The 24,172-nt window shown below is 38.8% G+C and overlaps 1 protein-coding gene across 3 annotated transcripts in view; it reads left to right on the plus strand.

Moving 5' to 3' along the window:
- atf6 (activating transcription factor 6) overlaps positions 1-24,172 on the plus strand; it is a 377,097-nt gene that overhangs the window by 124,782 nt on the left and 228,143 nt on the right. For all 3 annotated transcript variants that reach the window (XM_073063651.1, XM_073063649.1, XM_073063650.1), the window contains exons 10-12: positions 4,056-4,190; positions 11,498-11,608; positions 15,621-15,720. In XM_073063651.1, the coding sequence (XP_072919752.1) occupies positions 4,056-4,190; positions 11,498-11,608; positions 15,621-15,720 (346 nt within the window). The remainder of the gene's footprint in view (positions 1-4,055; positions 4,191-11,497; positions 11,609-15,620; positions 15,721-24,172) is intronic.

A 24,172-nucleotide genomic window follows, 5' to 3' on the forward strand; every position in this document is an offset into this window, starting at 1 on the left:
ATCACAGAAACCACCCTGCCCAAGTAAAGCATCCAGCATAATCAAATACATAAGCCAAAAAGCAAGTACCACACCAGGCTCAAGGATAGCTTATTCCCCCACTGTTAAAAGGCTATGGAATGGTTCCCTTGTCTCATCATGTACATGTACTTAACTGTGTACCTGCACTGCTCTTTCTCTGTAGCTGTTACACTTTATTATGTATTCTTTTATTGCTATATGTTGTACTATCTCAATACACTGTAATTGTATTAATCTCAATCTGTTCAGTGTGCAAGAGAAGCTTTTAGCTCTGTCTCAATGCACATGACAATAATAACCCAATTCCAATATTTACATCTTGATCTTTTCTTTTAGTATTAATGAAGTCCCCAGGTTGGTTTAGTTAGCGAATTTCAATAATATAATTAAGATTCCAGAATCCAACAAGTACATGCAAATACCCTCAACAATGATCCCAGAGGAATACTGGTCCCTGCTGTCTGAGAACCTTACCAACTAACTTGGATCATGCATCTGTTTTTCATTTGTTAACCATTTGGAAATGCATTTTGGTACTTGTTTTCCCCTTCCACATGTGCCAAGATCAGTAATAATAAAAATATGTGACCTTGCAGCTCTAGTTTCAGATTTTGCGTTGAGCATGAGGCTTTCTTGAACATCCACATACTTCTAACCCAGCGGAGACCTGACAAAGATTGGGAGACTGCTTCACCAAGTACCTGTGCTTCCACCTGCCCGTAAAAGCAGGATCTCCCAAAGGCCATCCATTTTAATTCCACTTCCTATTTTCATATTACTGATGGCATGAACATTAACTTCTCCAACTTCTGATATTGCCCTGCATCCTCCTTCACCATTCCCTATTCCTAGACACTAGACACTAGAATACTACAGCACAGTACAGGCCCTTCAGCCCTTGATGTTGTGCGGACCCATATATTCCTAAAAAAAAAGTACTAAACCCACACTGCCCTGTAACCCTCAATTTTTCTATCATCCATTTTCCTGTCTAAGAGGCTCTTAAATACCCCTAATGTTTTAGCCTCCACCACCATCCCTGGCAAGTCATTCCAGGCACCCACAACCCTCTGTGTAAAAAAACTTACCCCTGATGTCTCCCCTAAACTTCCCTCCCTTAACTTTGTACATATGCCCTCTGGTGTTTGCTATTCTAATCTCCTCTGCACCCTCTCCATAGCTTCCACATCATTCCTATAATGAAGTGACCAGAACTGAACACAATACTGTGTAAGTGTGTTCTCACCAGAGATTTGTAGAGTTGCAACATGGCCTCTCTACTCTTGAATTTAATCCCCCATTAATGACGCCTAACATCCCATAGGCCTTCTTAACTAGCCTATCAACCTGTGCAGCGACCTTGAGGGATGTATGGATTTGAATTTCAAGGTCCCTCTGTTCATCCACACTCTTAAGTAACTGACCATTAACCCTGTACTCAGCCTTCCCTTTTATTCTCTCACCCTATCTTCTTTCCTGCCTATCACCTCCCTGTGGTGCTCCTCCCCCTTTTCTTTCTTCCATGGCCTTCTGTCCTCTATCAGATTAACCCTTCTCCTGCCCTTTATCCCTTCCACCAAACAACTTCCCAGCTCTTTACTTCACCCCTCTTCCTCCCCTCCCCCACCTTCTTACTCTGACTCCAGATTTTTTTTTCTCCAGGCTTGATGAAGGGTTTTAACCCGAAATGCCGACTGTACTTTTTTCCATGGATGCTGCCTGGTCTGCTGAGCTCCTTCAGCATTTTGTGTGTGTTGCTTGGATTCCCAGCATCTGCAGATTTTGTTTTGCTGTTCATGTACTTATCTAGATTGCTTTTAAATGCTGTTAATGTACTAGCCTCAAACATAATTTCTCTTAGCTTATTCCAAATGTGCACCATCCTTTGTGTGAAGAAGCTGCCTCCATGCCCTTTTTCTCAGCTCTGATCATAAACCAATGCCTTCTTGTTTTTAGCACTTCCTTCCTGGGAAATAGACTACGTGCTTTCACCCTGTCTGTGCCTCTCATGATCTTAAATACCTCTCTTGGGTCACCCCTCAATTCTTTGCATTCCGGGCAATAACTTCTTAGTATATGCAACCTCTCCTTGTAACTCAGGTCCCCAAGTCCAGGTAAATCCCAGTAATTCTTTTCTGTATTCTTTTTGGATTAATAACAGAATGACTGAACTCTGCTCAGTGCTACAGATGTGGCCTCACCAATGTCTAAAATAATGACAATGTAACTTTCCAACTCTATACTTAAATGCACTGACTGAAGCATGCCAAATGCCTTTTCACCAGCCCATCTACCTGCAACATTGAGGTCTCTGTTCCATAACACTTCCCATGGCTCTTACCATTCACTGGTTCTATCCCGGCTGATCTCCCAGAATGCCATCTGATGTGAGCTACGTACTGAAATCTATTGAGAGCCATTTCCAATCCACATACCTAGATGATTAAGAACTCTCTGCAATTGTTCATAACCATATACACAGTAGACATTATCATGTATTTTAATATCAACAACAAACTTACTAATCATACCTTTTACATTTATGTCCAAATTGTTTATCTATAAATTACAAACAGCAAAAATAACAGTGCTGACCACTAGACACGTGTCTGGTTTACGTTAAATCATTTTACACTGTCTGATGCAAGACCTTTGAATTAATTAGTTTAAATTGTTAAAATACATCCATTTTCTTACATTCTCATTCAGTTTTTTGAATATCTAGCTTAACATGTCATCTGTTTTTCTTTTTGACATTTTACTGACAATTGCTACTGGCCATAAATGTGCTATTGTGTTCTTTTTTGGTACATACAAAAAGTCCTATTTTGTTCCTTCACTGTAAGTGTGTGTTTATAGAAAATCAGGCAGTTTGGAACTGATGTGTTAATTCTTTTTGCAGTCCTGCTGAAGAAGAACATAATGGACTTTCTAAAATTGGGACTTTAATTTAGATTAAATTAGTATTAAAAGGAATTAGCCTGCAGACTGTGACTAAAGATGCCTTAAAAGTGAAATGTTCTCCACCAATCTGAAGAGTTCCATGTCGACAACAGTGTAGTGGCAAACATTTTTAAGAGCATTGACCAAAAATGGATAGTCTAAAAAAAATTCTCTTGTGTGCTGTGTTAATTTTGAGCATAGATTATTATTTATTAATTATTAACAATAATTATGGACTTTGTTAAGGAAAAAGAATTAGCCCTGTTGCTTATTTAGATGTGTTCATTGTTTTACTATTAATACAAGTAAATTAATATTAATATAATAAATAATATTATTATACATTATATAAAATTAATATTAATATAAGTAAAGACAGATAAAATGAATATAGCGTTTTAGAAAATCTGTTCAAAAATTATTAATAATCTTTAAAAAAAGACTATCAAATATCATTTCTAAATAGTGTTCTTCTTGCAACCATCTACTATCCAAATGCTGCTGTGTACACCAGGCACCTGCAAGGATTTCAAAATATATAATCCAGTGGCATGTGTACTTGCAATCATCCAGCTGGTGCCAAGCTGGTGTGAGACATTTCCTGTTAAAACATTACTCTGCTCTTGGATTTATAAAATATAATTTTCTACTTTATTTAGCAGTAAAGAAAATAATTGTGTATCTTTTATTATGGGTGATTGGTCAGGAATATAGGGGTGGCTCTGCATGCAATGTGCCATCTTGCGCACGAATTGCACAGTTCATCACCCCCGATTTAGACCAAACAGTAAATTAGTATTGGACAATTACAACCAGGCAAGTCTGCAAAATGACAACTGTGAGTTTGTACAGTTTGTCATGGAGGTCTGACATTGAAGATTCGACATCCACTTTAGACATTTTGTGAGTATTAAGACATCAGCTGTACCCAAGGAATGTTTGGTTTTGAATAATAAAAAAATTGGAAAGTGATTTAATCATCTCATATTTTTCAGTCCAAATTAATTGAAAACAATTTGCAGAACAGTGATATTAAAATATAATATTTATCAATTTGATGCAGAAGTAATAATTTCTATGTTTTTACTCAGCATATGGGAAAGAGACTCCAGTGCTCTGCAGACTACCGTCAGATCTGCCATCCACAACAGGCATCTATTGGGATTTTCTGATGAAAGTGAAGCTGAAGTTGATCAGGAAACACTTACTGAAGGCAGCAGTTACAGGTAATTTGCTCATATCCCACTGACCTGATGGTATTTTAGCTTGAGCAGATGAAGTTATCAAATATTTTACTTCCCATTCATTTCCAATGACCCATTACTAAAATTATCTTTATTATATTACCAACAAAAGGCTTTCCTTAAACTTACATATTTAAAGTAATAATATATTTTTGCTCTCAGTAAAGTCTTATACTGTAAAGAATTTCAATTGTGTATGTTTTTTCACATTTAAACACCTCAAAGTGTTTTGAAGAGAGGTGAATAAAATGGAGAGGAAGGACAAATGGAAACATGACAGGAAGTGAAGGAATGTTATCTAGATCGGATAAGAAGAAGGCAGCTATATTTTATCCAGGATAGAAACAGTGGAGGGCTTTTAAATCCATCTGTGCACAGCTGGGGATTCTTCACATGTTTCCATTGTCCATCTACAGATCTACCTTAGTTTCTTCTTCCTTGGTTCACTTTTCCCATGCTCTCCTCCACTGGCCCACCTGCCATTCTCTTTTCCTCTCAGTTTTCCATCTATGATCTGCCATTCTGTGTCTCAACACTCCCTCTCTCTCTCTCCACTCGCTTTTATCTGCCTATCATCCCACTCTTTTCCCTCTTCTCCCCCCCGCCCCCCCCACCCCATCCCCAGACTGGTTCTGCCATTGCAGCCTCATATTCACCACTCCCCTCTTCAACATACAGTGGATTTCAGTTATTGGGGCCTTTGGTTAATTGGGGCAGCTCTTAAAGAGCAAAAACTAATTAATGTCGACAGTGAAACTGATACAGGAATGAGATTAATTGAAACATAGTATATTATGTCAACACATACAAACAAGCTGGATGAACTCAGCAGGTCGGGCAGCATCTGTTGAAATGAGCAGTCAATGTTTCGGGCCAACCTGCTGAGTTCATCCAGCTTGTTTGTACGTGTTGATTTGACCACAGCATCTGCAGTGTGCTTTGTGTTTAGTATATTATATGATTGCAAACATCAAAATATTCATTTTAAATGCTTGTTCTATGTTCATATGGTGGCAACTGAACAATCGGACTGTATGATTTAAAAAAAACTCAAAAAACACAGGATAAGATTTTAATATCCCTCGTGCCATTGGGTTGTGAGTACTTGCTCAAGACTGTCTTGATGTTGGGAGTAGCACAGGGTTGACATGCAGGGATTTTCAAATGGGCATCCTCCCTCCTCGATGTTTCAGCAATTAGCCCACTACATCTCCGGACAATGACTTCTGGTGTCCCAGAGTCACTCCCCCTCCCACTGTGTCTTCCCATTCTCTTGATGTTATCTGGGAGCCCAGGAGATGTATTTTCACTTGATCCAAAGTCAGTGACTGCTTCTTTCCGCTCCCGCATTAGAGTCTAACCGTAGATCCCTAGCTCCTTCAGCAATTTGATGGTGGGTGTGGCTATACATCCCATACAACCCACTTTCTCAGGACACACTTCGGTTTTCCAGCCCCTTCGTTGAGCTTCAGCTCCTAGATCTGCATTGCGTAGCCTCTTGTGCTCATTTGCTTCAGCCACTCAGTCCTCTCACGGGACTGTGAGTTCCACAGTGTAGAAATCTGTAATGAATAATGCAGAGGATAGTCAGGTTAATCATTATATGATCTTGGCAAGTTTATTTATCAGGCTCTTGACTGATTGTTATCAACATAAAATCCGTATCTGATCTTGCTCTGCCTTTATGGTTGCATCCATTTCATGAGAGCTTTTATTATTTAAAAAGAAAAATGTCTTCTTTGAAGCTTCCCTTGTGTGCATGTTTAGTTCTGCATCTACTCTACTTTTATAGCAAGTATTGGCTTGGATTTCCTCTGTGTATTTTGTGTAACTGTGGTAATGGTAGATTTTCAATGTGCCTCTTTAAATAAATTCACCATTCTTTCAGAAATCGGTGATATAGAAGTAAAGGATGTGACAGCTCTGTGTGTGGAACGAAGTGCCAGATGAGGTAGTAACAGATGCAGACAGAGAAAGAATGGTCTGAGTTTTAAGAGTCTGTTAAAACCTTCTTGTACATAATGAAGCATTATTAATAAGATGCATCAAGAATGAATCTTTTTATAATTTACATGCTGCCATTCTTCCCAATTCTGAATTAGAATGCCTTGCATAACTTCAAGCACAGCGAATCTGGCAGTAATTCCTTTGTGCAGTTAATGTTTGCTTGTTGAGAATAAGTCAGCAATCTCCAACGTCAGCAGAACAGAGTGTTTTTGAAGATCAAAACCTTTAACCACATCAAGGTTGTTGTTTACTTTATGCTCAGAAACGTAGACAAATTACAGCAGACAGCTCAAACCTCTGGAGAGCTGTCACCAATACAACCTTTGCAAAACGCTCCAAATCAGGGTTTCTCAACCGGGGTTCTACGAGAGATCATGATTTTTAAAAAAACTTTTAAACTTCATGAGATGTGCAATGCTAGAGCTTGCAGTGGTGGGCAGTGAGCAAACAGCCCCATTGGTAATTTTATTAGAGGTCTCTCAACCCAGTCTGGCAGTGTGCAGTGAGAGTGTGTTTGATCCATTCTCAGCTTTTGATGCCTTTGATAATTAGTGAACACTGTATTGCATGGAGGGGAGGACGTTAGGCTGATGAGGAGTGTGAAGTGCGTTTTCTGAGCATTGAATGGGCAGAGTCTTTGAGTTGAAAGATGAATTGCAGGAGTACTTTCAAGAAAATAGTAGGCCAGATTTTGCTGAGTGCTTTGAAGTCCAAGAATGGATGCAGAAACTAGCCTACTTAGCAGACATTTTTCATCATATGATCCTGTTGAACCATCTCTGCAAGGCCCTGGAGAAAATCTGTTGATTTCTAGTGACAAGATTCTTGGATTTAAAAGGAAGCTGAATCTTTAGAAGAATCATGTTGCAAAAGGAAATCTTGAAATGTTTGCACTGTTGCTTGGGCTTGAGAGTGAGTAAGGATATTAGAAGGTCTCAAGTCTTATTGAAAACCACCTGGAAGAACTGCAGAAAACAATTGAACAATATTTTTTCTCCCTTTCAACACAAGTGTATGACTGGGTGAGGGATCCTTTCTCTGAGTCTTCTACTCAGCCTGAGAACTTCTGTTTGAGAGAAGAGGAAGAACTTTGAGGTGCAGTCTGATTGTGGACTTGACATGAGATTTACTGACCTGCCTCTGGGCAAGTTTTGGATTTTTGTGAAAGAAGAGTATCCTGCCATTCTTAGAAAGGCAATGGATATTTTGCTGCAGTTTTCAATATAGTACATGTGTGAACAAGCTTTTTCTTGCTCTTGATGCTTCGAAGCATCAAGAGCAAGGATCATCTCATTTCAGTTGAAGGTGAAATCTGTGTGTGCTTACAACAAGCACAGGTTTCACATGCTAGGCCTATATTTGAGCCTGATCATGTCACTGAAAAAGAAAATGTTTTTAAAAAATCTTGTATAAAATTGTCTGAACCTATATTTTATTCGTATTGCTTTGGCTTAAGGTTTTTAGTAACTTTGCTATTCAACATTGTCAATAAATTTTCATGTTGTGAATAGCATTAATTAAAATTAACTTGCAACCTTTATTTAAATTAAATCTACTGAACCTACCTTTATAAAAAATAAATCACATTTTGGCATCAGCCAGTTATTTAACAGAAATTTATTATGTTTGCCTTATGTGTTATTAAAATTTATGAAATGGAAAGAAAGATTAATTTCAAGAAAGAACATTATCACTAAAGGGTTAGTGCTGAGCAAACTTGCGGGATTAAAGATAGACCAGGCCCCTGCTCCTGATGGAATACATCCCAGGGTACTGAAAGAAATGGCAGAAGTTATAGTAGAGGCTTTGGTGATGATTTACCAAAATTCTCTGGACTCTGAGCAGTCCAAGCGGATTGGAAGACGGTGAATGTCATGCCACTGTTCAAAAAAGGATGTAGGCAAAAGGCAGGTAACTATAGGCCAGTTAGTTTAACATCTGTAGTAGGGAAAATGATTGAAGCTGTCATTAAAGAAGAAGTAGCAAGCCACCTGGAAGGAAATGGATCCATCAGACGGATGCAGCATGGATTCAGCAAAGGCAGGTCGTGTTTGACAAGTTTACTGGAGCTCTTTGAGGATTTAACAAGTGCAGTGGATAGAGGGGAACGGATGGACGTTATTTACATGGACCTCCAGAAGATGTTCAATAAGGTGCCATATAAAAGACATCCATGAGGTAAGGATTCATAGAGTTGGGGGTGATGTATTAGCATGGCTAGAGGATTGATTAACCAACAGAAAGCAGAGAGTTGGGATACATGGGTGTTACTCTGGTTGGCAATCAGTGGTAAGCAGTGTGCTGCAGGGGTCGTGTTGGACCAGCAAATGTTCGCAATATACTTTAACAGCCTGGAAGAGGGGACTGAGTGTAGTGTATCGAAGTTTGCTGATGATACTAAATTGAGTGGAAAAACAAATTGTGCAGAAGCTATGGAGATCTGCATAAAGATATAGATAGGTTAAGTAAGTGGGCAAGGATCTGGTAGATGGAGTCCAATGTTGCTAAGTACAAGCTCATCCACTTCGGAAGGGAAAATGAAAGAGTTGATTATTTAAATAGTAAAAAATTTGCAGCATGCTGCTGTGCAGAGGGACTTATCATGAATCATAAAAAGTTGGCTTGCAGGTGCAGCAGGTTATCAAGAAAGCAAATGGAATGTTGGCTTTCATTGCTAGAGGGATTGAATTTAAGAGCAGGGACGTTATGCTGCAACTGTACAGGGTACTGGTGAGGCCACACCTGGAGTACTATGTGCAGTTCTGGTCTCCTTACTTGAGGAAGGATATACTGGCTTTGGAGGTGGTGTAGAGGAGGTTCACCAGGTGAATTCCAGAGATGAAAGGATTAGACTTTGAGGGGAGATTATAAACAGTTTAAAATGATCTGGAAGGGGGAAAAAAAAGGCAACACACACACACACAAAATGCTGGAGGAACTCAGCAGGCCAGGCAGCATCTATGGAAAAGAGTATAGTCGACGTTTTGGGTTGAGACCCTTTATCAGGACTGGAGTAAAAAAGATGAGGAGTCAGAGTTAGAAGGTAGGAAGAAATACAAGGTAATAGGTGAAACCAGGAGGGGGAGAGGGGGTGAAGTAAAGAGCTGGGAAGTTGATTGGTGAAAAAGGTAGGGCTGGAGAAGGGGGAATGTAGTAGGAGAGGACAGAAGGCCATGGGAGAAAGAAAAGGCAGAAGAGCACCAGAGTGAGGCGATGGGCAGGCAGAGATATAAGGTGCGAGAGGGAAAAGGGAATGGTGAAGGGAGGGGTCCATTACTGGAGATTCAAGAATTGGATGTTCGTGCCATCAGGTTGGAGGCTACCCAGATAGAATACAATGTGTTGTACCTCCAGCATTTTGTGTTTTCACCTCCAGCATTTTCCCTTGTTTGTGATTGGAAGAAAAAAATTGGTATCACGATGAGGACCAGAAGTTTGGGGTTGTGAAAAGCATGTTTGCAAGTACTTCTATAATTGGGTCTATATATGACCTATTTGAAATGTTTGACTTTTGACACTACTCTAAAGTGTCCTTGAGCAAGTTGGTCAGTTAATTTTAGCCAACACTTCAGTGGTACAACAAGATGGTAATTTCTGAGGAACTCTTGTGAATCAATGCAGTCAACACAATAACCAACTCTTAGGTTTTAGTATGCTGAAATCCATTGCAATCGTTTATCTTTTGCTACATTCCATATCTCTTCATTGGTGTCAGTACATTATTTATTACCACAACAATTTTTTGTCATTTGTTATTTTTTAAAGTATTGTTCCAGCCATCCCTAGTCCAACATGGAGCTTTGAAGGCATTGCAATTTTGTTGAAAATGTGGTAAATAACATTGGAGGATTTAATTCAACAAATAAAACATGTTAGTTTATATGTACAGCACTATTTTTGATTGTAATTAAGCTGGCTCGCCCTTGGGAAGTGATCATTATCAAATGGCCCATCCCAACCTCTGGCCACATCTCAGTCAATTGAACTTAGCATTTGTTTTCTCAGCTTTAAATCATTGAAAAAAAAGTTAGAAAATCCACTGACTAAAGTGAAGTTGGTGTAACATTGTTTAACCAGTGACAGAATTGCAAGCATGAACGTTTTTGTGGGCACAGTTAGCATTTGCTTAGCTTTGTCAACTGATTGTTACTTAGAATAAGTTATTTGTTGAATTGTTTTAAGAGATTTTGTGATAAAAATGTTGAGGATGTGAGAAAATATTGCATTTACTTTGTATTTCAGTACATTTATCCTTTTGGATGCAGTTTTGGCTTATTGTCCCTACCCATCGAGCATAACTACAAGTAGAATAATGGCTTGCAGATGTTTGTTCTTATTGCATGATGATTTGGGAAAATAACAAGAAGCTGACAGCCTTACGCTTTAAGGACAATTAACTGCACCACAGTTCCCAAGATTGGCCAGCAACCTTCTCTTATCCCAATTAAAAGAGGTGTTTTTTTCACTGAAAATTTGTACATGCCAGTTATTTTAAATTGGACTGCGTTCTCTATTTCATTTCTTATTTTTCCACGGTCAATTCTGCTGTAGCTCATTTGCTGAACATTGGGTACCATTTGACTCACTGTTCTGTTTGTTCGTTCAACTTCAATAGATTTCTTCTTGGTAAACATTTCAGCTCCTTGGTATTTGAATATTGTGTTATCAGGGATTATATCTATTGGCCAGAACTTGCAATCTTGCTTCCTAATGTCAGGGGAGAAAATGACATTGCAAGTATGAGGCCACCTTTGACTTGATAAGATAGGTAATTATGATTTATTTAGTTGGTACAACATTGACGGCTTTGTTTAAAGCAAACATTTTACTATATTGATCCTTGCATTAAAAAGAGGTTTTATACTTAAGTTGATTTGTCTGACAGTGATAAGAATTGGTTGCTTCTGGTCTCCTTCTGAAATCTGAAGATTGCCACAATAGAATGCCAAATTTTGTTCATCAGAAGGAGGAGCACAAAGCATGCTAGGGATGTAGTCTGTTATGAGAAGAGGTGCAATATGTCATAGAACATGCTAGCAATTGTAAAATGGCATTGTTTCTGAACCAAGTAGAATTTTGTTTTAATGGAAAGAGAAAATATACACTGAAGGTATATGTATTTGCTTTTGCAACCAAAATATCACAGTAATGATCCAAGCTTTCAGTTGTATCCTCTGATTATTTTTATTTACATTCATTGAGGGTAATAGGATCTGTTCTGTAGATATTAGTAGTTTTTTTCTGGAAAGCAAAGCTACAAAATCAAACCATGTTTCTTTCAGAAATGGGATTTCATTTTCGGAGAAGAAAGATCTAATGGTGGTAAAGAAGGAGCCTCTTCTCTTTGTCCAACGAGCATGTCAACCTCAAGTCAATAAGACTGAATCACTTCGGTGAGTCTGGAAACCATCAACAGTTCTTACCATTTAAGTTCTCTAAATACTAATTGATTCTTTATTTGAGGAGACAGCTTTCTGGCTTAAGAATATGAATTGAATGTTTCTGTAAATGTTAATCATACTCATCAATTAAATCAGTAGTTCTACATACTAAACATTTCAAAGAACTTCCTTTGAGTGAAAGCTTTGAAAATAGTGTTCTTCCAAAGAAGTTTAAAAAAGTTATTCTGGGTGTGGTTTTAAATTGTCCCTTTACAGACTGAGTAGAATGGTTAGTGTCAATGTTTTCCTTTTGTGGTGGAATGAGCCTGTGGTGAGGAGAGGTGATTGTTGACAATGCTATTAATGGTGAAAGCTGAAATTTTGAAAGACAAAATAAGTTTGCGTTCACATTTTGAATCCAGATTTGGTTGGGAGTAATTCTTTTCAAATCTTTAAGAGCCTGATGGAATAGATTTTGAGAAAAAAACAGCAGTGTTGCTTAAGGACAGGTAGATATTGTATCCAATTTCAGACCAGTAAAGCAGTGAAAATTTTACAGTTGCCTGGAGCAAGGTGGAGGTTTGCTGACTGAGTTTGCTTTTGTACCTGCCTTAGCAGTGCATTCCATTCGTAAAGTGGTCCATTCCTTTGTACAAATGGACAAATGAAAAAAGTTACTCCCTGTGCTATGTATCTGAGAAAACTGATTGAAAAATTTAAGGCCTGCTTACTGTGTCTGACTCTGGATAACTGTGTTCTCTCCGGACAGGAATGCAAGCTGAAGTCAGTTTAGCCCACCCAGTTTGTAAATGGCTTTCGCAGGACATTAGAATGTATACTGTTGCCAAGTGTTGTCTGAATAAAAACGCATTTAAATTGGGAGCTTAACATATTGAGTCTCCAACTCACGGAATGATGGCACTTTAAACATTAAAGCACTTGACTCATTGTGCTTTTGCAGATGCTGAAATACTGGAACAGTTAGCATATTTGACTTATGTATTTTTTATTTTCCTTCCTCCTTTTGCATGACAACAAACCAAACTTGTATTTATATAACGACTTCAACATATTAAGTTATTTGAAGTCAAACACTCACAGACAACTTATAATGTGGTAGGTGGTTTGTCTTTAATTACAACAATCAGCAGTTACATGGACAAGAAAAGGAAATAAAAATGGTAATTACTTCTGTTTATTTATAAAAAAGAATGGACAATGTAGTTGTTTTGTAACATAGCCTCGCAGGCTCCAAATTAACAAAATAAGAGAAAAAATGTAGATGCTCAAAATCTGAGCAACGCATATAAAATGCTGGAGGAGCTCAGCAGGCCAGGCAGCATCAAGGAAAAGAGTACAATCAATGTTTTGAGCTGAAACCCTTTGGCAGGATTGGAGAAAGAAGTTGAGGAGTAGATTTAAAAGCTGAGGGGAGGGGAGAGAGAAACATGAGATGATAGGTGAAACTTGAAGGGGGAAGAATGATGTAAAGAGCTGGGAACAAACAAGACAAAATCTGCAGATGCTGGAAATCCAAGCAACACACACAAAATGATGGAGGAACTCAGCAGGAAGGCAGCATCTATGGAAAAAAATACAGTCAGCGTTTCGGGCCGAAACCCTTTGGACTCTACAGCATTTTGTGTGTGTTGCTAAAGAGTTGGGAAGTTGATTGGTGAAAGAGACAGAAGGCCAAGGAAGAAAGAAAAGTGGGGAGGAGCACCAGATGGAGGCAATAGGCGGGCAAGGAGATAAGGTAAAAGAGGGAAAAGGGGATGGGAAATGGTGAGGGGGAGGAGGTGGGGGGCATTATCAGAAGTTTGAGAAATCAATGTTCATGGTATCAGGTTGGAGGCTACCCAAACAGAATATAAGGTGTTGTCCAACTTAAGTGCAGCCTTATCACAATAGTAGAAGAGGCCACGGATGACATATGGGAATGGGAAGTGGAATTAAAATGGGTGGCCACTGGGAGATCCCACTTTTTCTGATGGGAATTTTATTTTGTTACTTAACAAAATAACTTTTCATCCCCTCCATGCAGCAGATCATTATTTTCTATTCCTCAGTTATGAAACAGAATCTGTTGTCAAGTCACATTAAAAGATTTTAGGGCAGATGACAAAGTTGGATCAAATGGGTGTGTTTTACAGAGCAAAAAGGAAAGTGGCAGTGAGCCAGAGCAGCTTAAAGAGAGAATTCCAGAGCTTTTGTGGTAGCTGATGGCAACTCCACAGAAGATGGAGAAATTGAATTCAGGAAAGATCAGGAGGCTACTATTTCTCATATATCTTTGTGTTTAGTGGAATGGAGATGTAGATACATGGCCATGGAGAAATTGAAAACAAAAAAAGAGGATTTTTGTGTGGGGGCTTTGTTTAACTGAGAACCAACATAGCTCATTCAGCATTATTAGTGACTTCGAGAGTTTGGATAGGGCTAGTGGATTTTTAGCTGATGTCAATTTTGAGAATAGTAGAAAGAAGGAACTTGGCTCACGTTATTTTGAGTCATTGTGGCTCTCAGGTGAACAAAACTGAACTGATAAAGGTGATGGCTTGCAGCTCATAGTAAAATGCTTATTATTTGAGAACATAAGAGGAGTTTATATAATTGAGAAACACTCATATTGCTTAGGAGGTTTGAGCTCTATATAATTGGCTGCATTGTGCACTAACACTTAATACAAATTAACATTTTTTAATGAAGTTTAACAGGAATTTATTCTAATTTGCCAACAGGAAGTATTTCCTTTGCATAGTTAGTCCACTCTTTTGGTGCCTGCTCTGTCACTTCATGTTTTTGAAATGAAAACATTTTGGGGAAAACAAAACAAATGAGGTCTGTGTTGACCCACTAATCATGATCAAGTTTTGACCATTGGAGTTAATATAAATTCACATTGAATGTAGATTTTAGCAACCATGGATTACCGTCCAGTCAGTTCCTTCAGCACCTGCACACTGCAACATTGAAGTATGTATTGGAGATTGGATGAGAAATGAGTTCGATGACCTCTCCGTCACTGAACTCACCATGATGTCTTGTGGTTACTCAGGAGTATACTGGGCTCTACAGCCTAATACTCTTCTGCCTACTGTACTCCATTCATTTCAATGCATTCAGTAATCTTCATTAAGTCAAGTGGACTTTATTATCAAATGTACATGTATTCCAGTTGCAGTGAAAAAGTTACTGGTAGCAGCATCATAGGCATATAGCATTAGAGATACAACATTTACAAGACAAGCACGAACGAGGCATTGATTATGCAAGAAAGAACACGATTAGATCAAAGAAAAAAGTAGCACAGTGCGTTCATTTTAAAAAGTCAAATGAAACTGTTGGTATTTTATATTTAGTTCCCAGGAATGTTTTTAAAAAATTACATAAGTTTAATGTGGTTTTAAATGAATTTTATTTTGTTTTTTTATTTTGATTTTGCAACTGTTTCTAAATGTCTCTGAACAATAAAAGCAGTGGCAAAGAGCTTCTGACACTGCGAGTTGTTGTAGGGCAACAGTGGGCAGGCCCTTACTTTCTGCAGCCTGTGGACTAGTTACTGCACATGGAGATTGTAATAGCACATATCAATGTGGCCAGCAGAAAATCAAAATGTAAGTTCAAGTGTTTCCACAAGAGGCAAACACTAGGCACAGGCAGGGTGACACAGACCATTAATTCGGCTGTAGCATATTTTTCTGCCTAGGAATATGTCAACACAACTCAACTATAAATCTCCAAGAATGCTGTTGATGTATTAAAAGTGATTTATTATCATAAGCAATATGTATCTTGGCACAGAGAACTGAAGATTTGTGCAATAAAATCACCAGTCACAATCTCTCCAACCGATTACATATTGTCAAGTAAATTTACATTTGTATTGCGTTCATCATCATTTAATAATATTCCCACAAGCACATTGATTGTCCAGACATAAAGTGAGGAATATCCAAATCAGTGCTGCAGTGACAGTGAAACTGTTCTTGATTAAACACTTTTCCCCATTTTGCTGCTGCAGGCTTGCTGATGAACTTCGTGGGTGGGTCCATCGACATGAAGTAGTCAGAGACAAGTTGAGGAAAGGATACAAGATGCTTCATAAGTTGAAGACTGTACCGGTATGTACTTTTTAAGAGGAAAAAATGCTTTATATCATGTCAGTGAAAAACAAGTAAGAAGTCCAATAATAAACTAAGTCTTAAGTATGCTGGAATATTTGGAGAAGGTAAATGCAGTAAAGGGAAGCTTCCCTTTACTCTTTCTAAATTGTATAAACAATTAGATAATCCAATAGTTAAATACACTTTACAAATATGGTTTCAATTTCAGAAATTTTTTGGGTTGAATCAATTTATTTTAGCAAGTCCTATTATATCTAACTTTTTTTTCTATCCCTCTATTATGGACCAAGCTTATTTGAATTGGAAAACTAAAGGTATATTACGATTTTGTGATTTATTTTTGGATAATTGTTTCATGTCATTTGAACAATTATCTAACAAATATAATTTACCTAGATCCCATTTCTTTAGATATTTACAGGTTAGAAACTTTTTAAATACTGTCCTTCCTACTTTCCCAAATCTATACTCTGTGGATAGTTTGGAAAGAATTTTAGATTTAAGTCCTTTTCAGAAAGGTGCAATAGCAAGGATCTACAATATAATTATGAAAATTAATTTAGATGCATCTAATAAAATTAAAAATGATTGGGAAAGGGAACTTAAGCTTACTTTACCTATCGAAAAATGGGAAAAAATTCTTCAGTTAGTTAACTGATCCTCTATATGTGCTAAACATTCGTTGATACAGTTCAAAGTATTGCACAGAACCCATATGTCTAAGGATAAATTAGCTCGTTATTATTCTCATATAAGTCCAGTGTGTGATGGATGTCACTCTGAGACAGCCTCTTTAACCCATATGTTTTGGTCATGTTCCTCTTTGAAAAAATATTGGGAAGATATCTTTGACATTATTTCAACTGTTTTGAATATTGATTTACAACCTCATCCTATTACTGCAGTTTTTGGTTTACCAGTGATAGAACCACACCACTTAACCTCTTCAGTGCGTCAGATGATTGCATTTCTTACATTAATGGCTAAAAGATCTATTTTGCTGAATTGGAAAGAGATTAATCCTCCCACCACATTTCATTGGTTCTCTCAAACTATGTAATGTTTAAACTTGGAAAAAATCATGTGTTATATATGATCCCTCCAATAAATTTGAAAAGACTTGGAGGCCTTTTATTCAACACTTTCATATGATGTGATTTGATCTCCTTCCGAACCTATTCTCTTGTCTTAATATACAGGCAGTCCTCGGGTTACGTACGAGTTCCGTTCTTGAGTCCGTCTTTAAGTCGGATTTGTATGGAAGTCGGAACAAGTACATTCGGTATTATTTAGCGTCAGTTAGTCAAACGTTTGTCTTAGTATATCGTATATGTTTTACCTTTCTATGCACATAAAACACTTAAGAAACGGATGTATTCCAATAATTAAACCACTGGGTTGCTTAGTAATAATTGTAACTTTCATCGAGGCAGCCCCTTTCACATGCTCTATTATTCTCACTTTATCCGTTATCCTTTAAAATTGTTCTGATCGTTGACCAACTGTAGCCTAACGCTTTTCCAATGACCGATGGCGTTTCACCTCTTTCCAAACGCTTTATTATTTCCACTTTATTTTTGCTTCCTGTCAATGGAACAGAAACATTGCGGGTGGCAGCTCCTGAGCTTTGCCGGCTCCCAAGGTCCGCTGGGTCCTAAGGACCACCCACCGCATTGAGACAGGTTAATTGGGACAAGTGGGGGCTGTGCTGGGTTTGGGTATTTGATCATCCACAATATTCAGTGTGGGAATTTAAACTGGAGGCGGCAGTGTTTTTTTTTACGAGGTTGAGTTGCGAGCTCGATGTCAACCCAGCACGGATGGTACGGGAGTCACTGGATCGGCATCAACCCGGCACGGGAATGGTCTATCACTGGATCGAACTCGGGAAACACTGTTCTCCAGCCTGGCGCTGATCTCACTGTGCCACCAGCCAACCAGAACGGGGTGGTGGGGGGGGGGGGGTGTGTGGGCGGTGTCAGGGTGAATCTTACTAAGAAAAATTTAAGCCAAATTCAAAGTGAAACACTCAAAACAGTGTCAGTGGCAAAGACAAAATGGCAGATGGCGTTGCGATCTGACTTAAAATGGCAGACGGCATTCTCCTTCCTCGGATCGTAAGTACGAGTTGTCTGTAAGTCGAACGTTCGTAACTTGGGGACTACCTGTATGCAGGGAGGTTCGGAGTTGATGACACTAATGGTCCTTTTTTTTTTGATATTACAAGCAACCCATGTTCTTTTCTTTTCTTAGTTTTTGGTTAGTATTGTTTAGATTAGTTTTTTTGGGGCGTATATTTTCTTTTTTTTCTTTTTGGATATGTTAATCCTTTTTTTGTATTCCACTTTTGTACTTGAACATTTTTGGGAGGTTTATTACCTTTGTATTAACTGAATATATAATTATATATGTTAACCACTAACAATGTAATCCCAATAATTGTGTAGCAATATTATGTTATATCTACTATCTTGATGTTAATAAAAAGATTGGAAAAGAAGATAAGTGCAGTAGGCTTTGAGTGAGAACTTCAGGAGTTCAGTAAACTGTATGATACAAGGGAGCCAAAAAAGAACTGTTTCTAGGTTGTTACAAAAGGATCAAATTATGACTCCAGTTGGCATAAAAAAATTAAAACTTCTGATACATTTTTGTTTCTTTTCTAGGCCTTTTGCTCAAAGTATCATTATTTCTGCTGAAGTTGTCAGGGGGCATAGTCTCAGAATCCAAGAATGTCCCTTTAAAACAGACATGAGGAAGAATATCTTTAGCTCAAGAGTAGTGAATATGTGGAACTCGTTGCCACAGTCGGCTAGATAGGTTCTTGATTCGTAAGGCCGTTGCAGGTAATGGGGAGAAGGCAGGAGAATGGAGTTGAGAGGGGTAATAAATCAGCTATGATTGAATGTTAGAGCGGACTCTTATGGTCTTAGGAGTCTCTGTCCATTCCATTCTATTGTGCGTGTTCACTGATCCTGATGCATAGATCAGTTTCAGATAAATGATCAGAAAATCTTTGAGTAAATTTTCTTAACTGCTAGATTCTCGGGATGCGAGGGCAACTATGTCATGTGGAACTGGGAAGAAATTTGCTCCTGGCTGTAAATTTTTGGACTTCTTACCCATAGAAATTAGTGAGTCTCAGCCATCAGGTGTTCAGAAGACTGATGCCAATGGATTTCTAAATGCCTGAAAAGTTGAATGTTGGAATCAGTAGCAGGTGAATTCTGTACAAAAACCAGCCCTGATTTCATTGGATAGCAGAGCACAATTGAAGGTATATATAGGCTACTTATGCCGAAGTGTTTCATATGGATTGGTAGGCTTGTAGGTTTGTGGATCCCACCAAGATTGGTGGAGTTGTGCACAGTGTCAAAGCTTGGCAAGGAAAACAGCACAATATAGATCAGTTGCAGATATGGGCAGAGAAATGGCAGATGGAGTTTAACCCAGATAAATGTAGGGTTACACCTCGGTAGGGCAAATGCAAGGAGACAGTACACTGTTACGGGCAAGATCATAAGCTTCATGAAAGTGGCTACACAGGTTGATGGGGTGCTATCATGAGAGGCTGGACAAACTTGAGTTGTTTTCTTTCAAGCGGCAGAGGCTGAGGGGAGATCTGATAGAGCTTTATAAGATTATGAGAGACCTAGATAGAGTATCTGTTTCCCAGGACAGTAGTATCCAATACTAGAGGGCTTGCATTGAAGGTGAGAGTGTTGGGTTCAAAGGGTTTGTGATGGATAAGTTTTTTTACTCTGAGAGTGGTGAATGCCTGGTATGGTGGTACAGGCAAATGCATTAGAGGCTTTTGAGAGGTATTTAGATAGGCACGTGAATGTAGGGAAGATGGAGGGATACGGACATAGTGCAGTTGGAGGGACTAGTTTTTGAGGGTTTTTGATTTACTTTTTAGCACAATATTGTGGGCCAAAGGGCCTGTTCCCATGCTGGACTGGTCTATGTATTATGTACTCTGATCTTGCCTCTCAGCAGGATTCCTTTTCCCCATTTTGGAACATGATAACTTTCAACTTGAATGGCTTTATTATCCAAGAAAATATTTTAATAAATGTGAAATGGACAACATTCTTATAGAGTGCATATCTGAGCAACCTTTTCAAAGAAAAATACAAGTTATTATCAATTCTTTCCCTTTCTATAAATTATGGCTTCTGACTGATCATGAACGACTTTTATATTAGCCTTGGTGTGCATTATTTTATCATATTTATGTCACTTGAAAGAACGTTGAATATCGAAGGTGGATTGTAATGCTTGAGTACATAAGAGTGGATGTGCTTGCATTGAATTCAAGATTGTTCAGAAAGCTTTGATGATTGTGGTGGGCAGAAAGTGGGCACAAAAGGTTTGATGATTGATGTATGATTGATCACTGATTGCTTTAAATTAAATGATTACATATGCTGCTACTGTGAGTGCTGAATTGCCAAAGATGAAATGTGCAAACCGTGGGAAAACATGCCAGTGGCCAGAACTGGAAGAAAAAGTTTTAGAGTGGGTGAATCACCAGCGATCGTCTGGATACATTGTTACCAGAGAAATGATTTGAGTTCAAGTGCTGAAATGGGCCAAAAAATACCATGAGGTCAGCGAAAATTTCAAAGCGACACAAAGTTGGTGCACCCGATTTATGAATAGATGTGATCTTGTGTTGGGACAAAAAACAAATATTGCTCAGAAGTTGCCGAGCAACCTTGAGAATAAGATTACGGCCTTCCAATCACTTGTAATCAAGCATTGAAAGGCACATTCTTACCCACTCTCACTGATTGGTAACATGGACGAGACATCAATGTTCTTTGATTTTGCCGACAACTGCACTGTCAATCACAAGGGGGAGAAATCAGTCCTTGTCAAAGCAACTGGACAGAAGAAGCAACATTTCAACATGTTCAAAGCGTGCTTGACAGGTCAAGTCACTTTTTATTGTCACTTCAACCATAACTGCTGGTACAGTACACAGTAAAAACAAGACAATGTTTTTCAGGACCATGGTGCTACATGAAACAGTACAAAAACTACACTGAACTACGTAAAAACAACAGAAAAAAACTACACTCGACTACAGACCTACCCAGGACTGCATAAAGTGCACAAAAATAGTGCAGGCGTTACAATAAATAATAAACAAAACAACAGGCACAGTAGAGGGCAATAAGTTGGTGTCAGTCCAGGCTCTGGGTATTGAGGAGGAGTCTGATGGTTTGGGGGAAGAAACTATTACATAGTCTGGTCGTGAGAGCCTGAATGCTTCGGTCCTTCTTCCCAGATGGCAGGAGGGAGAAGAGTTTGTATGAGGGGTGCATGGGGTCCTTTATAATGCTGTTGGCTTTGCGGATGCAGCGTGTAGCGTAAATGTCTGTAATGACGGGAAGAGAGACCCCGATGATCTTCTCAGCTGACTTCACTATCCACTGCAGGGTCTTGCAATCCGAGATGATGCAATTTCCGAAACAGGCAGTGAGACAAAGCAGCATTGAAAGCTGAAAATACGGACATTGCAGTCATCCTGAGTGGATTGACGTTTATGCTCCTGCCACTAGAAAACCAGAATGTGTTTTGTAGATCTTTTCTTTTGTGTAGATTTCATAAGTGTTTGTATTTTCTTTTGTATTTGACTCAAAAACAGCCAGTAAATACGACCTGTCTAATGTGTATTTGTTTTTCCAAAGTTGGCACCCTTTTGTATAAGCCTAATTTTAGGACCAAAATTTATAGCCAAATTCTCGTCTATACAGAGCAGCTGATTAGTCAGCTTAAGTTGACAGGGTGTTGAGCAGGGGTGTTAAGCAGTATGTGATACATTCCGATGGATACTACTGATCAATCAGTTTTGATCATCACACAGGCTGCTGAATAAATTCATCAACAGCAACACAGCTTTCATGTGTGCTTTTAAAGTAGGCAATGCTTCAAATGAGCTATTCCATATGAAGAAATATTTGGAAAGTTGACCAGAAACTTGGATAAAAATGTAAATTTTAAAGTAAGTCTTGACATAGAAAGAGAAATTAGAGGTGTTCAGGGAGAGTGCAGGAACTTAAGGTCATGTTGACAAGGATGAGGCATTGAAATACATCAATGCACAACAAGGGACAATAGTTGAACATGTTTTGTGACACAAACCATTGATGACATAGTGGTGAGGGCCAAGCATAAATTCATTGAGAATACCATGAAGGAATGGGAAGAGGACACAGTGCAAATGATTCTTTGGCCAGGTCTTGATACGTAGAAATAGCTGGGTGATCTTTTTTCCAAAAAAAATGGTGGTGACAACTAGTTTGAAGATAGGGTTGAAATTGTTTAATGGGGGCTTGGAACAGATGTTTAGTAATCAGCAATTCAGTAATATTGAGGGAGCAGAAGGTGAATTTCATGGACTAAGTAGATGATCTCAGAGCACTTCATTGACTTGGGAGAGACCATTGTTGGATCCAAACATAAGAAGAACTGAAGTTGTGAACATGCATGAAAACAAAATGAGGATAGGGATGGCCATCTTAATGGTTAGGACAATGGAGATAACAAGATTAACAGTTGACCATTGTGGACAAAACCGGATCTCAGTTACCATTGTGGATGTAAGATCCGTCTTCCAGAGAGTGAACTCACAGAAGGGTGTCCCTGGCTGTGTCCTTAAATCCTCACTAATCAATTTGGGGGGGGGGGGGGTATTTGCAGACATTTTTAACTTCTCCCTGCTTCATTCTGAGGTTTCCATTAGCTTGAAGAAACCACAATCGTCTCGGTAGCAAAGGAAAACAAGGTAACCCAGTGGCTCTGACAAACACCATCATGAAGTACTGGTCATTAGCATGCACTTAATTTCACCTTTCCACACAACTTCAATCCACAGCAATTCACCTACCACCAAAAACGGGTCTATGGCAGACATCATCTCCCTCATCACTGGGGCATTGGGACAATTAAGCCACCTGGTTAGAGTATTGCTTATTGACTGAAGCTCATCCTTCAATACTATAATTCTAAACAAATTCAGCTTCAGGTTCCTAGATCTGGGGCTTAACACCTTCCTTTGCATTTGGATCTTAAACGCTCTGACCAGTAAGGATTGGCAGTAACACCTCTACATGATTATCCTCAACACTGATGCCCTGCCAGGTTGTGCCCTTAGCCCTCTACTCTGTATACACTGACAAATATGAGGGGTGATTGATATGTTCGTGGCCTGAGGTAGAAGGAGATGAGTTACTAACTTCAAACTTTCTGCATAATCACTCAAAAGAGTTGACCTGCATGTGCATGTAACGAGAGCTGTATAACTCATCTCCTTCTAGTGTAGGCCACGAATTTATCCATCACCCATGCTGTGGACACTTTCTGGAGGTCCAAGATCTGTATGCTCTATGACCGCTGGACTAAGTGTGTAAATGTAGGAGGGGACGATGTTGAAAAATAAATGTGCTAGGTTTTCTAAAATTGATTCTTTCTATCTTAGGGCATGAACTTATCAATCACCCCTCATATGTGGCCAGACTCTGATCTAACTTCATCTATAAGTTTACAGATAATACCACTGCGGTGAGCTATATCTCAAATAGCAATAAGTCAATATACAGAAAGGGGATAGAGAGCCAAGTGACATGGTTCCATGACAACAAAGTTTCTCTCAATGTAAGCAAAACAAAAGAGCTGGTTATTGGCTTCAGGAAGAGGGGCAGTGCACATAATCGTGTTTGCATCAATGGTGCTGAGGTTGAGAGGGGTGAGAGTTTCAAGTATCTAGGAGTGAACATCACCAAAAATCTGTCCTGGTGACCTGGTCCAACCATGTCGAATGCATGGCCAAGAAAGTTTACCAACTCAGGAGGCTAAAGAAATTTGGCATGATCCTCACCAACTTTTATTGTGGCACCACAGAAAGCATCTTATCCTGATGTATCACAGCTTGGTATGCCAGCTGCTCTGCTCGTGACTGCAAGAGAGTTGTGGACACAGCTCAGCACATCACAGAAGCCAACATCCCCTAGAGAACAGTTCTCTAGTACAACAAAATGGGCTCTTGACCTCACAATCTATCTCATTATGACCTTGTACATCATTGTCTACCTGCTCTGCACTTTCTCTGTGGATGTTAGTTTATTTTGCATTCTGTGTATTACTTTACCTTATACAACCTCAATATGATGTTGTAATGAATTGAGCTGTATGAACTGTCTGTTAGACAAGTTTTTTACTGTACCTGACTACATATGATAACAGTCAACAAACTTACCAAATTAGGACAGTGAGTGACTTCAGGGCAGAGTGGATCATGAATTAAATGGAATTTGAAAGGCTGCTCCAAGCACTTTGAGCAACATCCCCTTAGGTGCTTTATAGTTTTGAAGCAAATAAAAAGACACAAGTTAGATCCCAGTGCAAACAGAGGTTCTCACAGACATGTCCTGCCAGGTGG

Source organism: Hemitrygon akajei, chromosome 12 (genome assembly GCF_048418815.1).
Source record: "Hemitrygon akajei chromosome 12, sHemAka1.3, whole genome shotgun sequence".
Taxonomy (NCBI): domain Eukaryota; kingdom Metazoa; phylum Chordata; class Chondrichthyes; order Myliobatiformes; family Dasyatidae; genus Hemitrygon; species Hemitrygon akajei.